At 40.3% G+C, this 19,210-nt stretch overlaps 1 protein-coding gene across 5 annotated transcripts in view; it reads right to left on the bottom strand.

Moving 5' to 3' along the window:
* Positions 1-6,950: 6,950 nt before the first annotated feature.
* LOC109927365 (aldehyde dehydrogenase 1A1-like) overlaps positions 6,951-19,210 on the bottom strand; it is a 97,089-nt gene continuing 84,829 nt past the window's right edge. For all 5 annotated transcript variants that reach the window (XM_020527364.2, XM_048595142.1, XM_048595139.1 and 2 more), the window contains exons 11-14: positions 13,375-13,539; positions 10,610-10,767; positions 10,430-10,504; positions 6,951-7,483 (exon numbers count right to left, since the gene is read on the bottom strand). In XM_020527364.2, coding sequence (XP_020382953.2) covers positions 7,411-7,483; positions 10,430-10,504; positions 10,610-10,767; positions 13,375-13,539 — 471 coding nt within the window. In that variant the 3' untranslated portion in view covers positions 6,951-7,410. The remainder of the gene's footprint in view (positions 7,484-10,429; positions 10,505-10,609; positions 10,768-13,374; positions 13,540-19,210) is intronic.

Below are 19,210 nucleotides of genomic sequence, written 5' to 3'. Positions count from 1 at the left end.
ACATGTTAAGCGGCAGTTCAAGGCACCAACTCAGTACTGAATTTTCAAGGATATTTAAGTATGGGCAACAAATGCTTATCTGGGCACCCACATCTTGTGAAAGGGTAAAAGTAAAATTCTGTGCTAATGTTCTTACTTCATTGAAAGCATTTAGTCTAATCCTGATCTCCTGCATGACTCTTTTTGCAATCCTCATTTTCAAATTTATAATGTCTCTTTAAACAATGCTTGGTGGCAAAAATTCCAATTTCTAAGCATTATTTGTAAAGCCTTTCTTTTCTAGTTCTATTATATGCTATCATAATGGTTCATCACTTCAAAGAATCTGTCAGGTCTTTAGCCTTTTCATCTCTAATGATAAAGCTGTAACTTCCCAAGTTTCTCCTCATAATTCTAGTCACACTAACTGCACTGTCATCCCACAACCTCTTCCGCCCACCCCATACCAAGTACTATCCTGTAAAATGGGCAACTTTTCTATTGGTTTTTAATCATTTTTATTGTGTCAAAGTGTGCACATTAATCTAAATGTGTATGAAGTGCAAACTAGTAAATAGATGTTTTTCCCACAAAAAGCAAACACATAAAATAGAGGCAGATTCTGGAGAGAAAATGGAAGACTGAGGCAAAAATAGTAAATGCTGGAAAGACCAATGTGGCAACCTGAATGAAGAAAGAAATCCGCCAACATTCTGAGACCAGTGAAGTGGAAAGTGAGGACAATGGATTAACAATATTTGACTGCATCCATCCAACTTTCCTGAGTTCTGCTCTGACTCCCGCCTCTTCTTAACAGGGGTAAATTCACTGTGCTTGTCTTCCAGTTTTCTGTTCTTATGATGAAAGATATCTGAAATGTTAACCTTTCTTTTGAGATGCTAATAAAGCTGTTGTGGATTTCCAGTTCATGGTTCTTTTCATATATTACCAGCATTTTCCATTTTTATTTTTAAAAAGAAACATTATGGATAACAAGCATTTGTTGGAATTTGTTTATACTGTATAAAACTTGTCTGCTACGGAAATTCTTTCCTTTATGCATGAGGATACATTGCTTTGCGAATACTTTGATACTGATAGCACTTTTAACACAATAAATGCTCCAAATCATTTCACAGGAGTGATTTTAAACAAAATTTGACACTGATTTACATGAATAAATCATTAGGACAGGTGCCCAAAAACAACCTGGTCAACCAAGGTCATTTTAAGGAGTGTTCTGAAAATGAAAATGTCGAGAGGTTTAGGTGTGAACTCCAGAGGTTAGGCTACAAAAAGAAAGATTTGCATTTATAATGCACTTTTCTTTTGGCATCAATGCATCTTAAACAGCCAATGAATTCTTTTGAAGTGTAACTATTATTCAGCCTAGACAGCTGAAAATATGGTTGTCTATGGTAGAGCAATTAAAATTGGGGAGGTGTGTAAGGTCAGCATTCACGAAGCATAGAGATTTCAGAGGGCTGCAGCGCTTTTAAAGTTAATGTGACAATTTCTACTTCATTGAGATTTCTATGTGCAATTTGCAAGAGCTGATGACATAGTGGGCATCACCTGTGACCAGCAACTGAACCCTCAAAACTTGTCACACTTCATGCTTTTCACACTCACGATAATATGTTTGCAAATGAAGCCTTGCTGCATTTTGCAAGGACGTGATTGCTAGTTTTGCCCCTTCACTGTCCTCCCCCCATCAGCAGAATTGCATGCTTTCGTCCATCAAACTGACACTGACCCAGATTACCGGTCCAGGCACTTTCTCATTGCTGGTCGCTTCTGACAAATAGCAAATGATGGCAGGGAATGCAGCTCGCAGTGGATACTCTTGGCATAGGGTTCAGCCTGATCGCAAGGTAACCCACCACCCCTTCCACCCCAGAGTCTCCATGTACCCCTCTCTTGCTGTACCCAGTCAGCCCATTTCCATCAATTCCCTTCCATATGTAGAAACCCACTACTTAGAGTTCTGCTGCCAACTTTCCTTCCTGTCCCCTGAGCTCTGACATTACACTTTAATGATGCCCACCATGGTCTTGGCATGCTCACCCAAACCCAATGGGGACCATGGTAGTAATCGCTACCAACAAACCCCTCTCCCATCATCTTCCATGCCCACCCATTCCACACTGCTTACACTCTTTATAGCTTGATTTTCCTCCAGCACCATCCTTGTACTCACTTCGAGATGCTCTTGCATTTCACTCTAATTCTTGAATATTCCCTACTGTCACAGAGCACGCCTTCCACCACCTGCCTCCCCCCAGTTCCCATTCTCCCCCTCTCCAACACTCAGCATTCCGACCCCAGGACTGCTATCCAGGCCCTGATGGACAATGATGGACGGCCCCAGGAAAGGGCTAAACAGATCCCTGACCATTGTGCTTACAGCTCCCTGACTGATGGGATGCAATTCCCCTGACTGCTTGCGATGTCCCTAGTGAAGTGATCATAGGGAACTCCTTGCCCTGTAGTTGTACATATCTCCTGAGCATCAATACCCAAGTCCCTTGACAGTACTGAGATCCCTTGACTAACAGCAGATCCCTTGATTTAGCAGAGGACTATCCGCTATCCCACCAACCCTCCTCCCACCCCGAACCCCTGCCATTGCCACACTTCCAGACATGGCCATCTGTTTGAAAAAAGTCATGAAGTGCGATTGCCATGAAGGCAGCTGGCACATGCTGTAGGTGTGAGACTGACCTCTCGCTGAGCCAAACAGCAAAATGTTCACCCCCTGGACTAATTGGTATTGACAAGCATGCCAATCAGCCTGGCTCTGTGTTGTACTAAATAGCAAGTCAATATGGCAGCACTGGGAGAAAACAGGCTGAAATGCCAATGCTTTAAAAGGCATGGCATGGCAGGGCATGGTACATTATGGCATGGCATGGCATGTCACAGCATGGCAAGGCAAGGCAGGGATACTGTGTACATTCAGGTAGGCGCTAAGTGGGAGCAAGCAAGCAGCTTTGAGATGTAGCCTGGTTCAGTCTATGATCTGGGTGACTGTGTGTGCTCACAGAGTCCTTACAGCAACATTTCAGTGCTAGTTGCTGGTTCATTCTGATACGAAAGTTTAAAATGCAGAAGCATCCTGAGGAGAGGTGCTATGAGGGCTCTCAGTGGCTGCTGCTAGCATCCATGGATGAGCAGAGTGTGTAGCTGATGCACTGGAGCATGCCCTGACATGCTGGGTGTCCAAGATGGTAACCCAGAGGAGCAAGCAGCAAGCTGGATTCATCAGGTACATGTTCTAACTTTTGTATCAGAAATTGTCGACGTCTAGTTTCCTTGCAGCAGGTGGTAGGATAGGAAACTGTATATTATTGAGGTAATGAGACTGTTAACATGCAATAATCCCTATCATTTGGCACCACTCCATTGCCTACTCAACTCAATGCCCGGAACTTGCAGCCACTTATTCCCAACACTGAGATAGGCATTGGACTTCTATTGATTCTTCCAGATTTCTCATCACAGACCATAGCAAACAGACCCCTGTAAGTTTCCACTTCACATCTTTATATTTTCCTTTATTTTGGATTTTGGACCAAAAGGGGCAAAGGACTGCTTTCAGACAAAGACTGCAGAAAAACTTACTGCAATTTAAAAACAAGCTAGTGGAACCCATCAGGAGTTTACACGCAAGGGGTAATTTTTGCAAGATATCACGGCACTGTGGATGTGTACAGAACAAGCTTTGCCTAGAGAGGGATTGCTGAATGATTTGTGCAATCAGGACCAGTTATGGAGGTCAGGAGCCTCCAGTATGACAACTCTCTGGCTTCTGAGCAGATGAATGGAGGGAGTGAACAATACAGGAGCAGAAACCTCCAGACTGCAACAGAGAAAAGGTCTCTCTCTCTCTCTTTCTTTCTGCAGTGAAGTAACCAAAATTTGGAACATAAGCTAGCCTATCCTTTCCCTACAAGTTGCTATTACATGTAACCAGTGTTTGAAAGGCTGAACAATGACTGTGCCAATTGTCCTGTGTCTGCAGCAAAGATTTGAAAAAAATTCTTGGAAAGATTAAAAAGCTCAGAGATCAGGAGGACATGGGAAGCAGAAGGGATGTCTTCTTGAATCTTGTGAACTGATGCACCTGAAATGCGTTTCCCCAGTACCTTTTCCCTCTACCCAGAACAGACATGTTTGTTTTTGTAGTCTGTATGCATGTGTAGGGCTTTAAGATGGGGGTTAGAGTTTCAGACATCAGAGTTATATGTTGATAATTCATAGTTTGTTTGCCTGTGGTTAACATTGATTTCTTTGGAATAAATAGCAGTTTATTATAAAGTACAAATACTTGGTCAGTGTTTTCTGTTAACTTGAGGAAAACTGGGGACTTTGATAACTTGATTAAATGTTTAACTTTATTTACAAGCCAGAGACTAGCGAAGCTCATTTATCAGTGCACTTTCCCAAGTGAGTTGTAGAAAGGAAAGTTACCATAGTTCTAGCAGACCATAAGGCTACTCTCAGATTAGAGACAGACAGACCAAGACAGAAAGAGAGGGAGAATTGGTGATGATATATGCTGAGGGTCTCCACGTCTCAGGTGAGGGGAGATGCTGAGACCTTAATGTAGTCTCAGACGGAGTGGGAATTGAATCCACACAGTTGCTTTCACTTATAAACATGAAACAACCAGCCAAGCTAGCCGACAAGAGAGATATAGCTGACAAGAGAGCTGTGATAGCAGTTTGGTTAAAAGAAAATAGAGTTTAACTAAGGTAACACAGTGTGGAGCTGGAAGAACACAGCAGACCAGGCAGCATCAAAGGAGCAGGAAAGTTGACGTTTTGGGTCGGGACCCTTCTTTAGAAAAAAACTCCAACGCTTTTACTCCGCCCTATCTGACTATCTCTGATTGAGTTTAACTAACTTGTTCAGTTGCTTGATTAGGCAGCAGAGCAGGTTGGTTTGATGATGGTAATGCATTTAATGTAGTATATTATGAATTTCTAGAATACATTTGACAATATATTACATAATCACCTTGCTAATCAAGTTGGATGTTGTCGAAAAGAAGGAGGTAGAAGGGCAGTGGTAGCATAGATACAATGTCAGTTGAGTGACAAGAAAGAGATGAACAGCTATTTTTCAGACTTGACGTAGGCACACAGTAGGATTCCCGAAAGATTGGTACTGGAAACATCAATTTCGTTTGGTATAAATTAATCAATTAGACTTAAATGTGCAGAGTACAATTTCAACATTTGCAAGTGGCATAAAACGTGGAAACATTGCAAACTTTGAGGAGGATAGTGTTTGATGTAGACAAGCTGGTGGAATAGTTAATATGTGGCAATTGAATTTTAAAGCAAGGAAGTGTAATGTAATAGATTTTGCTGGGAAAAATGAGAAATAGCAAAGCAAAATAAAGGGGGTGCAGGAACACAGAGATCGGGGTTTATATCTATGGATCATTGAAGATGGCAGAGCAGGTTAATGGTTAAGAATAAATATGGAATCCTTGCTATTCTAAGTAGAGGCATTGTGCCCAAAGGCAAGGAATTTGTGACAAATATTTATCAAACACTCGTTCAGCCTCTACTGGAAAACTGTGCTCAATTCTGGGCATATTTTACATAAGGGTGGAAGTTTCAGAGAAATTACAGAAAAGATTTACCAGTTAGTTCTAGGAATGAGGGATGTTAGTTACATGGATAGATTGGAAAAGCTGTGGTTATTTTTCTTAGACGAGAAAAGCTTGAGATGAAACGTTACAGAGGTGTTCCAAATTGTGATGGGTCCAGACACAGCAAATGGAGAGACGCTGTTACATTGGCAGAAGTGTTGAGAACCAGAGAACATTGATTTAAAGAGACCTGCAAAAGAACCAATATAGCATGAGGAAATGCCTTTTCATGCAAGGTGAGATCTGGAATTTACTACCTGAGAGTGAGGTGGACGTAGAATCACCTGCAGCTTTTAATAGGAAATTGAATAAGTGCACAAAGAGAAAAAAAAACTTGCAGGAATATGGGAATGGACAGGAATGTGAAACTAGTTCAACTGTGCTTGCAGACAGCTGGCATGGTCACGACTGGTGAAATACACCTTCTGTTCTATACTATGGTTCCGTGATTCTATAAGAAGCAAACTCACGCCAACCTCAGAGTTACAGCGGCTTGCAGAGAAATTACACGTCAAAACTTGGATATTCTTTAGGGCTTGTCCAATATTTAGGGCTTGTACTGATTTTAGCAAAAACCCTAGTGTTGGCCGCATTTATGGTGACAGAGCAGGACCCATTCCAAAGAAATTCTGGTGCTAATGTTTCACTTTGGTGTGATGTTATCGTTTTCCTTTGGTTCTGAATTTGAAAATATATTGTGAAAGAATATATTTATGATTATGCCAGAAATATGCAAGAGAATAAATCTTCATTAACTTATTTACAAGTTATCAATGCATGACCAGAGATATTTTGAACCAATACACTCAGTCTTGATTTCAAAACAGGAAGGTGAAAGAAAAAAAAAGTGAGATAACATGTATTATACTTACGAAGATTCCTGTATTAGACTGCCAAGCTAATGACTACCTATCTCATTGTTTACAACTGATAGTTGTGTTTATCACAGCAACTGATGTTCTAGAGCATAATTTATGTTAGATTTTAGTGATGTACACAAGTAGCGATTGCATTTCAAAAAAAGTCATGCACACCCAGTGCTTTGAAATGTTTCTGAGAATCGTGATAAGATGCTATACAATGCAAGTATTCTTAAGGGAGTTTAAAAATAAAACTAGTGAACTCTCTCATTCAACAATATGGTTGAATTGTAGTGGAGATCTCATTGTTCGAGCTGAGAAATTTCATTTTGACTGGTAGAGGTACTAAGGCTCCATGTTTGCTCAGTTATCTCAAACTAATACATTTACTTTTTACTAAATGTATTCTGATACTATTTATACAATCTTTTAACTATCAGAAATGATTGGAAAAACAGTGGGAACACATTTTAATGTTTATTGTACAATCTGTAGGATATGAATTGATAACGGAATTTCAGACCCGTTTGATACAAATGCCAAATGAAGAAAATAAGTGCTTTTAAAAAATAGAGCCTTCATCATTTTGATTGATGGAGTCAGATGAGCTGAGTGTCTTAAACAACTAAAACCTCAAATGTTATGAACAAAAACTATCCAAACTAACTATTTGTCAAACTTTTTTTCATTTCTGATCTGCTGTGTAAACACAAACAGGTATGTACTATTTTGATACAATATTTATACTTTCTGGGGCAAAGCAGCTGTAAAATACAAGCCCACATCATTGAGAAACTACACAGATGAAACAGATACATTACTTTCGACTTTGGATACATCTCAACAAGGTGAGGCTTTTAGACTTTTCTACTTCTTCAGGCTCAATACATTTTAATTTAGAATATTTTAGGAGTTCTTCTGTGGAATTTTGATGGTGATGGTCTTAATCTCGGTGTACTCCTGGAGACCATATTCTCCCCTAGATAAAAAGAATAATATTCAGTAATTTTGCTCAGATAATTGTGTTCATTGTACTTGGAAGTAACTGAAGAAGAACTTTTCCAAAATCAAGAGAAACATCAAGGGGTTTGCAGCTTTAATTATAGGAATACCTGCTTTTTACCAATATGTGAAAATGCTTCTTTCCCTCAAGGAGAGACATGGAGTTTTATTACTTCTTCACTGGATGTGGGCACCATTGTTTAGATTGGCATTAATTACCCATACTTAAGTGCCCTTTAGAAGGGAGTGGTGAGCCAACTTTGCTGTATAGTGTAGGTATTTTAATAATGCTCTATGGAAAGAAGTTTCTGATAGTAATCCTTTGGCAGTGAACTAATGGCAATACAGTTCCAAGTGATGAGGAGAACTTGCAAATGGTGTTGTTCCCACCCTCTTGTCCTTCAAAGTGGTCAATGCTAAGGCAAAGGAGCCTTGGTGAGTTGTTGCAGGGCATTTTACAGACAGCCTACACTGCTGCCACTGTGCATTGGCATTGGAGGGAATGAATGTTTAATGTGGTGGATTGGTGGATTTTTGCATACAACAGAAGATGGAGGATAAAACCACAGTAATATTTTGTGCATCTTGAGATAATACACACTGCTGCTACTGTATGTCAGTGGTGGAGGGACTGGATGTTTGTGGATATGGTGCCAGTCAAGCGGGCTGCTTTGTCCTGATGGTGTCAAGCTTCTTGACTGTTGTTGGAGCTGTACCCATCCAGGCAACTGGGGAGTATTCCATCGCACTCCTGACTTGTGCCTTGTAGACGGTGGACAGGCTTTGGGGAGTTGAGTTACTCCCCACAGTATTCCTAGCCTCTGACATACTCTTGTAGCCACAGTGATTATGTGACGAGTTCAATTCAGGTCAATGATAGCCCCAAGGATGTTGATAGTGGGGGAATAAATTATGGTAACACCATTGAATATCAAGGGGCAGTGGTTAGATTGTCTCTTATTGGAGACGGTCATTGTCTGGCATTTTTGTGGTGTGGTGTGAATGTTACTTGCCATTTTTCATCCCAAGCCTGGATATTGTCCAGATCTTGTTGCATTTGGACATGGACTGCTTCAGTATCTGAGGAGTCATGAATGGTGCTGAACATTGTGCAATCATCGGCAAACATCCCAACTCCTGACTTTATGATGGAGGAAAGGTCGCTGATGAAGCAGCTGAAGATGGTTGGGCCTAGGACACTACCCTGAGGAACTCCTGCAGAGATGTCCTGGAGCTGAGATGGCTCACTTCCACAATCACAACCATCTTCCTATATGCCAGGTATGTCTCCAACTACCACAGTGTTTGCCCCCAATGATTCCAGTTTTTCCAGGACCCCTTGATGCCACACTCAGTCGAATGCGGCCTTGATATCAAGGGCTGTCACTCTCACCACCTCTGGAATTCAGCTCTTTTGTCCATGTTTGAACCAAGGCTGTAACGAGGACAGGGGTTGAGTGGCCCTGGTGGAACACAAACTGGGCGTCACTGAGCAGGTTATTGCTGAGCAGGTGCTGCTTAATAGCACTGTTGATGACATCTTCCATCACTTTACTGATGATTGCGAGTAGATTGATGGGGCATTATTTGGTGGGTTGGATTTATTCTGATTTTAGTGTGCAGGACATTCCTGGCCAATTTTTCACGTTATCAGGTAGCTGCCAGTGTTGTAAGTGTAATGAAAGAGCTTAGCTAGCAAGTTCTGAAGAACAAGTCTTCAGTACTATTGCTGGAATGTTGTCAGGGCCCATAGTCTTTGCAGTATCCTGTCTCTGCAACAGTTTCTTGATATCATGAGGAATGAATTGAGTGTTTCTAACATTGGGTCAGGAGGTTCAGGTCCCAAATGCTCAAAAGATGTGTCTTAAAGCATCTGAAAGTTGATTAAAAATACATAAAGAAAACTCTTCTCCATGTCAATTAAGGGCTCAACCCTGTGAAAAATCTGAACTGAAATCAGTTTCCCACCAGCTTTGTGTGTCTCAACTAAAATCAGATCCAGTTCATGTTTCCCACCTCTGAGGTGAAAGTAGAGCTCTCCATCTCTGCCACAAAGATAGTCAAGATAGATTTCCTGTGATGTAAACAGGTATGAGCGGTAATTTAAAGACTGTAGATGACACAAAGAGTGCATGTGAGCAAAAAGAAAGCTGACATCTGTGGCAAGCAATGCAAAGCAGCCGACAGTCTCAAAGATGGCACTGCAGGAAGAAAGGTTCTTCAGAATTTGCGATAAATTTTGTATAAAAAGTGATGCAGAAATCAAACAAGTGGAGGCTGCTATCCTTGCTCGTGGTGCAGACCTCCCTCGCTCCACCTCTCAGTGTTGACCTTTGACCCTGCCAGGGTCTCAACCTCCACCTCATTTCCCCAGCCCCTCATCAGCAGTGGATGCGTAGACATTTCCTGCACTTGTCTTGTGGCCACTGATGTCTCACAGACTGCATCTGTGTATGTACAACAGCCATTTTGGCATTATGCACAATCATTCCACGCTAAAATCTGTACCTTGATCCCTTCTAGAGGGGAATGTGTTCACATACTATTGATGTCATGGAGACTAATGTTCATTCACCACAGCTAAGTCATTAAGAGCACACATAATGGCCTGTCTGGTGGATTGACGTAAGCCTTTTAAACAAATAAATTTCTCCACCATTGGATTTCCTGTTAAAATTAACGCAATACTCATCTGAACTTTGATCCTTGATTTTCTTATCTTGCTACTTTCAAGTTTTCTTATCTTTCTGTAAAACCTATGATCCTTCAAAGTGGAAAATGTAATTACATCCCTCCCTCCACCAATGTGCATTTAATGAATTTTGTTGATATAAATTTGCATATATTTTGTAGCACACAATGGCATTGAACTAAATACGTGCACAAGTCTTAAATATTAAAAATTATTTTTTATGATACTTACATTTCTCTACCATTTCCAGACATTTTAAATCCCCCAAAAGGACTCTGAACATGCATGGCATTGTAGCAATTGACCCTATTGGAATATTAATATGTTTAGCAATGCAATCAGTGCAATAGAACTTCTAGTTCATTGAAATGTTACCACGTACTATTAAAAAAAGCTTCAAAAAATGCTTACCACACAGTTCCAGCCTGAAGAGCTGAAGCAACAGTAAACGCTTTATTAATATCTTTGGTGAAAACAGCAGCAACCAAGCCATAATGGGTGTTGTTGGCTCTTTTGATAACTTCATCTACGGTTTTAAATTTGATAATTTGTTGCACTGGTCCAAAAATCTATATTTTTGATATAGAAAGAGGAAAGACATTGTTAAGAAGACAAGAATTAATGCACAAAAGAAACAGAAATTGCTGGAGAAACTCAACAGGTCTGGCAGCATCTATGGAGGGAAAGCAGAGTTAACATTTTGAATCCAGTGGCTCTTTGTCAGAACGGGACTCAAAAAGTTAATTCTGTTTTCTTTTCATAGATGATGCGAGACTTGCTGAGTTGCTCCAGCAATTTCTGTTTTGCTTTGTTTCAGATCTCCAATATCCACAGCTCTTTATTTTCTTCAAAAATTTATACACATTTACTTTATCAATATTTGTACTGTATTCACATAGTATAAATGCATCAATCATATTTAAAAGCATTGCTATGTAAGTTATGCCATTTTAGCTATTTTCTTTCTAAAATTCAAATAATGCCTTCCAAACACTTGCAAGAAGAATATTGAAATGTTTTGGTCATTATATACAGTGACAACATAAATGTATTCAAAAAGAAATTGTACAAAATTTCACTACAACTAATTTCCACATTGTTTGCCACAGAAATGAGATTTCTCCCAAATGTTTCTTCTATATAGTGACACTAAACAATATCTATTTGTTATAGTGATTACAGCAAATAATGGCTGAAGAAACTTCAAGGGCTGAGAATTTTGCTCCTTGTTTGGCAGTTCAGAACCAGAGAGAGACAACCCTTGGCTCCACAAACTGACCCAGAAAAAAAGTGGATGGGCATGACAGATTTTCATTCCAGGGTGTGGCAAACCTCAGATGTGGTCTGGGTGACCCAGAATTAGATTAAAGGTTGCCTTGTGCAGAGGGAGGATGCACAGGACTATCTTGGCGCACCAGCACAAAATTGAAGTTTAATAAAGAGGTCACCTCTCCCATTCCCCATACTGCCTATGCCTCATCCATGCCAACTCATCCTACATTATGCTTCTATCCAACACCATGGTCCTCCACACCCCGATTACCAAACTATGCCCCCCAGATCCCATATGGCCCTTCGTACCCTACATGCCAACATATGTCATTTCACCCATGCCCATGGCCCTCCATAGCTACTGTGACAAATTAATGCCAACTTATGCTAACCCACTCCTCCTAACGAACACTAGTTCTAACATCTAACATGCCAATTCACCTAACATCCATCATGGAAAGATCTCAAGTCCAATGTAGAGATTAGTTGTATTAAAGTTCTGCACCTACTGCAGACCACTATGTTGAAAAGAAAACCACTCTCATTCATGAAACCCCATTTGAGTTTGCAGTTTTGATATTTAATTTTGACAGGATTGTTGACAGTCCTAATGAACTTGAGTAATGAGTTTATGACCATTTATGCCTGCTCTTAATTCCATAGGGCATCTGACTTCTACCAAAAGGCCTCTTACCTCCGCTAAAGCTATCCCAGGACCAGATCCAAAGAGGTACCTTGCCTCTCTAAAAGGGTGTCTTGCTATTCATCTGAATCCATAAAATTCAGACCTGCTCTTATCAGACCTAAACTGCACACCTTGGGCTTCAAACTCCAAAATTCCACTTTACTGGAGGCAGCTGATGTGTTAGCAATATATAAGATACACAAATGTGAAATGCGCCCCAACCCCATTCCTGTGCCTGCAAAAAAAAACAGAATGGGAAGAGTTATGTTTGGGGTAGACTCATGATTTCTCAGCAGCACCATTACTTTTGCCTTGACAGAGAGGCTCCCCCATTATGGAGAGTTTCTTCGCTATGGTCTCATGACTAAACAGACTGCTAAATATACTGTTCAAGCTCACACTTTGTTGAATTGTGACTTGAATAAATATGGAACTCAATACAGTGATACAAGTTTGAGTTCTTGCCTTCCAGAATCGAGCAGCAATAATTTCAAAACAAGGGAAAATTCTCAACAGAATTTAAAAAATCGCTTGTTAAGATAAACAAATGCGATTAAATCAAGTTAACGACAGACCTGCAAAAAGATAATTAAGGTAACTGAGGGCATATTTCTAAACATTAACAATGATAGTGATTGTGTAAAAGCTGCTAATATAAAGCATTAATCAACCTCTGTTTATATATCATCTTAATACATGAAGCTGTATTGAAGTTTAAAAATTTAAACTAATTTGAAGATATTGTAGTTTTCTTTTAACAAAAAAAAGTGAAATCTGATTTTTCTCATGATATTCCCAGTTTCTAAGTTTGCTGATTTTTAAAAAATCACTTTGAATGATCTGGGCTACAGAGATTATAGCTGTTTTAAGTGGTATTCTGGGACTAGTACCAGTAGGCTTGCTTCTCTTATGAGATAGAACTGTGCCAGACTCTCCTCCCACAACACGGAGCACTCCACCATTAGGAAATTCTGTCTGTTATCAGCTTGTTTGAGAGCTGGGGAAGTATGCTTATTGAGGACATACTGGAATCAAACATCAGTCAAGGCCAGCATTCCTACTAAGGTTTCACAATAGGTATCACAATAGGTGCTGAAAGAGAATACTTCTTCTATGAAACAAAACAATAATGACCTTGCTTTTTCCGATGAATTATTTAAGAGTACAAGTCTGAATTATGTAGTTGTACGAGAAGCTGGCATGTGTGAAGCTACATTACCTCCTCCTTGGCTATCCGCATTTCATCTGTAACCTCTGAGAAGACTGTTGGCTGTATGAAGAATCCTTTATCTCCCCATGGCAAACCTCCACATTCCAGCTTGGCTCCTTCTTTCTTCCCACTCTCAATTAAATTGAGAATTTTATCGTACTGCTCTTTGTCAATCTGTCAAAATATTATCACATTAATGTTATAAATAAATGACTATGTTTGAAAACAAAGTGGTATGATGATTGCATAAATGTTTGAGCTTTTTTTATCTCAGGTGATTTTTTTTTGTACTGGATCATTTTACACAAAATTAGCAATTATATGAAAGTTACATTAAAACAAAAATAATACTTTGTGCCTTATTTGAATACCCTTTTCATATAAGTCCCGCAATTCAAATATTTGACAACTTCAAATATAACGTAATGGCTCAGTAGGTAGCAATCTCAACTCTGTGCCAGAAGGCTTAGGTCTAAGTGCTGTTACTGGATTTGAGTATAAACATTAAGGTGAACACTCCAGTGCCGTACTGAAGCAGTTTCTGCCTATATCCAGCAAGACCTGGACAACATTCGGGCTTGGGCTGCTAAGTGGCGAGTAACATTCATGCCACATAAATGTCAGACAATGACCCTCTCCAATTTAAGAGAATCTATCCATCTCATTTGGCATTCAAAGGCATTACCATCACTCAATGCCCCACTATCAACATCATCTGAAACTAAGAACTGAACTAAATGAGCCATATAAGAGCAGGTCTGAGGCTGAGAATTCTTTGGTCAATAACTCACCTTGTCATTCTCCAAAGCCAGTCCACCATCTTCAAGGCACAAAGTCAGGAGTGTGAAAAAAATGCTCTCCACTTACCTGGATGAGCGCAACTCCAACAACAGTCAAGAAGCTAAATGCCAACAAAGCCAAAGCATCTTGCTTGATTAACACCTCTTCAATGCTCACTCCCCTCACTGCTGACACACAATGGCTACAAAACAAAATGTACTGCAGCACCTTACCAAGACTGTCAACAGTAAGTTCCAAGCTGGTGACCTCTATCACTTAGAAAGACGAGGGCAGCAGACGCATAGGAAGACCACCATCTGCAAGTTCCTTTCCAAGCCTCAGACCATCATGACTTGGAATTATACTGCTGTTCACTCAATGTAAAAATCCTGAAAATCCCTTCTGAACAGCACTGTTAGTGTCCTTAAAGCCTAAAACTGCAGCTATCCAAGGAGGACCCTCACATTCATCTTCTGGGGCAACTGGGAATTGGTGATGAATACTGCCCTAGCCAGTAAGACCCACATCCCATTAATGAATAAAAAAGAAATGGCTACCATATTCTCACAACAAATCTCAGTTATTATGCATACATATTCTAAGAACACATTTTTCAAAGAGTCATGGCACCGATTGTCTTCACTGAGCTCTGACAGTCTTAGCAAAAAGAACCGGAACTTTCTAGAAGCATGTGCAAGGCTTGATGAAAGAATCAATTGTCAAATTATGCAGCAGAATGAACTGGAAACTTCTCTTCATCCTGTGTCATTCAGTAAGCACTGAAGGTGAAGAAGACAAGACAGGAAAGTAGGCTGGTTTCTTTTTTTGTGATTGTAACAAGGTCAGCCAGGTGGACCCACAGAATTTGAGTTCCCTGATTGGGGCTGTTAATCTGGTCCAATCAGGGATCCCTGGATGATAGATATAAACAGGAGTGTCAGGGGATCTGTTCACTCTGAGAGCTGTCTCTAAGGAAGCTGGCTCAGGGTCAAGGACTCTCCATGTGTAAATAAAGGGTAACTTGCTCACATAATACCAGCCTCTGTGGAGTGGTGACAAGAGAAAAGTATGCTTCTGAAGAAACTTGCAAAGATTTGTCTTTGATTTGGGGTAAGCATTTCTGGCATCATGCCATTATTTGGGAAGCTTGACTTGTCGGATCCTGCCATCAAAGAGTGGGCCCAGTATGTGGAAAGAATGCATTATTTTTTCCAGGCAAATGACACTGGGGCTGATGAAAAGCTATGAGTAATTCTCCTGACAGCTTGTGGGCCTACAGCTTTTTCGGTTATGAGGTGCCTAAAAGTTCCTGAGGCACCAGATACTAAAACCTTTCAACAGTTGACAGATTTAGTTAAGAAATATTATGACCACAAGCCTCCTTTAATTCAGAGATGCTATCAGTTTTACTTGATAGCTCGAGAACCAGAGGAATATTTGTTGTGATTTTTGACGAGGTTAAGATGACTGGCGGAAGCATGCAACTTTAGTTTAACCCTAATGAGATGCTGAAAGACTGTTTCGTATGAGAGATTAATGATGTAACAATGCAAAAGTGTCTACAACTGGCTGGAAAATGCGGCAAGTGGAGCAGGGTATTCTGATGGAACTGGACACCCTCAGCAGGCTGACTGAGCTTGGGGAACACCACTTGAAGGCAATTGTGTGGCCTCACTCAGGACATATCCTGAACAGAAGAACTCTAGGTCAGCCCATAGCAAAACCCCAAAACAAGCCTTAGCCAAACAGTTAACATTTTCTTTAGGATCTGGGCCATTAAGCCATTGTAGTTGCTGCTGGTATGTGGATTCGAGACAGCAAAAGAGTCCCACTAAGCCTGAATTAAGAGAACTCAGAGGCTAGTATCCAGGGGTACACACCCTGGAAAGTCCACCTACATCTGGCTTGGAACAGTTAAATTGCTTAGCAACATTCAGATCAGAACCAACCAAAATACACATCCGGTTAAATGGTCACCTGGTTCTAATGGAGTCTGATAATGGCGTGGCTGTGTCAGTGATTGCAGAACCAGTCTTTAACAAAATTCGCAAAAGGGTGACTTGGTGACAGGCTACCGGCCTCTGTGGAGTTATTTCAGTTTTAATTTGACATGACTATAGGAAGCACCAGACACTTGATCGAATAAAGCAACTGCCAAAATAAATCAACCAGCTACTAACCTGTAATTAGTTGATGATACCTTTAAATGAAACATAATTGCACATTAATTGACATTATGATTTGCCTGCCCTGCATACCTCAGCTAGATGTTCACTGCATGCACACTTCTGACTGAATCAAGCTGCTGTCTGACATAGTTCACGGTACAAGTGTATGTGTGCATCATAATTGGATATTGCAGCTCTCTAAGGTACTCAAAGCAGATGCTAACAAGCCTGATTTCTTATCCCATATCTTAGCTTATGGCTGCTCTGTTGCCCAATTACAGACACACTATTGTATTAAGAGCCTTAAAGCCCTCCTACAATTTAAGAACTTCATCGCGTCTGGCTCTGAGGCCCAGCACTGGTCCATTCCATCCACTTTTCTTCTTTTTTCTTTGTTTCTTGGTTTTTTTCCTTTTTTATTTGGTTTTTTAGTTTGCTTTTTTTTTAGCTTGCCTTCTGGAGAGCGCTCGGTTGTGAAGGCAGCGGTGGTGAAGGCATCGGATTTGGAGTCCGGAGTGTGGCAGCGGCTGGAGCTGATGGATCTTTGATGGTTGCGGAGGAGTGACTGGTGAGGAGGATGCCGGACGGAGACGAAGTGGATGATGAGGCTGGATGGAGATTAAGTGGACGACGGGGCCGGACGGAGATGAAGTGGACGACGGGGCCGGACGGAGATGAAGTGGACGACGGGGCCGGACGGAGATGAAGTGGACGACGAGTCCGGATGGCGGTTGTTAGTGAGGGACTCAGCCCTGCGAAGGGACCAGCGTGCCCTCGTGTGGAACGCCCAGTGTAGAGTGAAGAACTGTAATGTTGAACATTAAACTTATTTCCTTATTTTTCTATTTTGTACCCAAGATTTTATACCCAGGTACTTTTGAACCTAAAGTGGTGCCGGGAATGGTGACAATGTACATTTTCACTGTACTTCTGTACTTGAGTACATATGACAATAAAATCTAACTCTAATATGTTTACTTCACCTCATCCATACCTAATAGGTAACATACTAAGGCCTACAGAGGCTGATGTAGGGTCACTGGACTTGAAGCATTAACTCTGTTATTCCTCTCTGCAGATGCTACCAGACCTGCTATGTTTCTCCAGTACTGTCTGTTCTTGTTTTCTAACAGGCTTCACCTCCACTGGACCTACCACTGTAACTGTGGACAAGGTCAGCATTTTGTGAGGAGGTATGATACTCTTGTTGTGGGTCTATGTGAGTTTAATGACATCTTGCCAGCAGCAGGTTATTGACTGAATATCTCTTTTGTCATTCTTACTTCCCTCTGAAGTACAGTGCAACAACTTTTTATGACCTCTGTCTCCTAAGCTACAATGGAATGATGCTCGCCTTTATAGTCTTCCAGTGGCCTATCTCCAAATGCAAATTAGCACAGGAGGAGTTTGACTGAATCGAAGAAGATGAGGATCAAGTTCCCCATGAGTTTCAATTGCATGATAAGGTCGTCTGTTACCTGAGTACGAGAGTCTAAATAATCAGGTCTGATGGAAGTATTTGTTCAGTGAACATTAATGATGAGTAGCACTTTGAGGGATTATGCTTTGAGTTTCTCGTGAGCTTATGAATCAAAGCATCATGAAAAGATGACAAGCTAAGGCAAGATGCCTATATAAACGCAATGCAGTAACTTTCTAATGCTACAGCAAAATTTGTTATGTCTGTTCACAGTGAACACATCATTATAAATCTTCCAGTGTGATCACAACATTACAAGCTAAAAAAAAAGGTTTATTTGTACAAGGCTGAATTTCTTTGTAGCATAAGAGCTAGGGGTTAAAATTGCTTCTGTTATAATTTATATTAACTGGATGATTAGTTACAAAAATAAAACCTTAACTATAAACTGCTAATGCAATATTTATTTATGTTCAGTACTTCTCACAGTCCTCATTTTTGAAAGGATTTAGGAAAATGGCAGCTGATTATCATGGCTAATAACAAGAACTTCTGCAAAATTGTAAACATTTGGGCTTCCTTTATGAAATGTCATAAACACAGGTAGATAAGATTGCATAAAAGGCCAATATAAATCTATTTTGGAAATGAAATGAGAAAATAGGCACTGGTAAACTTATACAAGACTACAGTTCAGAGTGTGATTTTCTATATTAACATCTGTTATTAGCCAACCAGGATAATGCAAGAAAACATACCTATGAAAATATAATTTTTAAAACTTGTTCATAGGTTATGGGCATCATTGACAAGGCCAGCATTTATTGCTCATCCATAACTGCTCCATTGAAGGCATCTCATAAATGCTACATCAAGGGCTATTGCAGAAAATGAAAGCTCACGGTATAGAGCAAAGATATTAACATGGATAGATGACTAGCTGGCTGATAGAAAACAAAGAGTATGTATAAATGGGTCATTTTCTGATTGGCAGGATTTAAGTGGAGTCCCACAGAGGTACGTGCTGGAGCCTGAAATTTTTACAGTTAACATCAATGGATTAAATGAGGGGAGCAAAAGCATGATAGCTAAATTTGAAGGTGGCACCATGATAGGTGGGAACGTACGTTACGCAGAAGACATAAGAAATTTGCAAATGGATATAGATGCGTGTGTAAGCAAAAGTAGAACAGATAGAGTATAATGTAGGATGATGTGAAATTGTTCACTTTAGCATGAAGAATGAGAAAAGAGTTTTACTTAAATGGAGAATGACTGCAGAATTCCAAGGTACAGAGGGATTTAGATGTTCGGGTTCATGAATCAACAATTGGATAGGGGGCCCCCAATTTATGAACATCTCACTTTCAAATGTTTGTACTTATGAACGTGATCTCATCCAGGGGTGTAATATTAAAGATCAAATGTACAACTACTTCCATGAATAGGTCCTTAATATCATCCTGCATTGTATTCT

Source organism: Rhincodon typus, chromosome 3, assembly GCF_021869965.1.
Source record: "Rhincodon typus isolate 14 chromosome 3, sRhiTyp1.1, whole genome shotgun sequence".
Taxonomy (NCBI): Eukaryota; Metazoa; Chordata; class Chondrichthyes; order Orectolobiformes; family Rhincodontidae; genus Rhincodon; species Rhincodon typus.
This window is presented reverse-complemented; position numbering and strand designations above follow the sequence as displayed.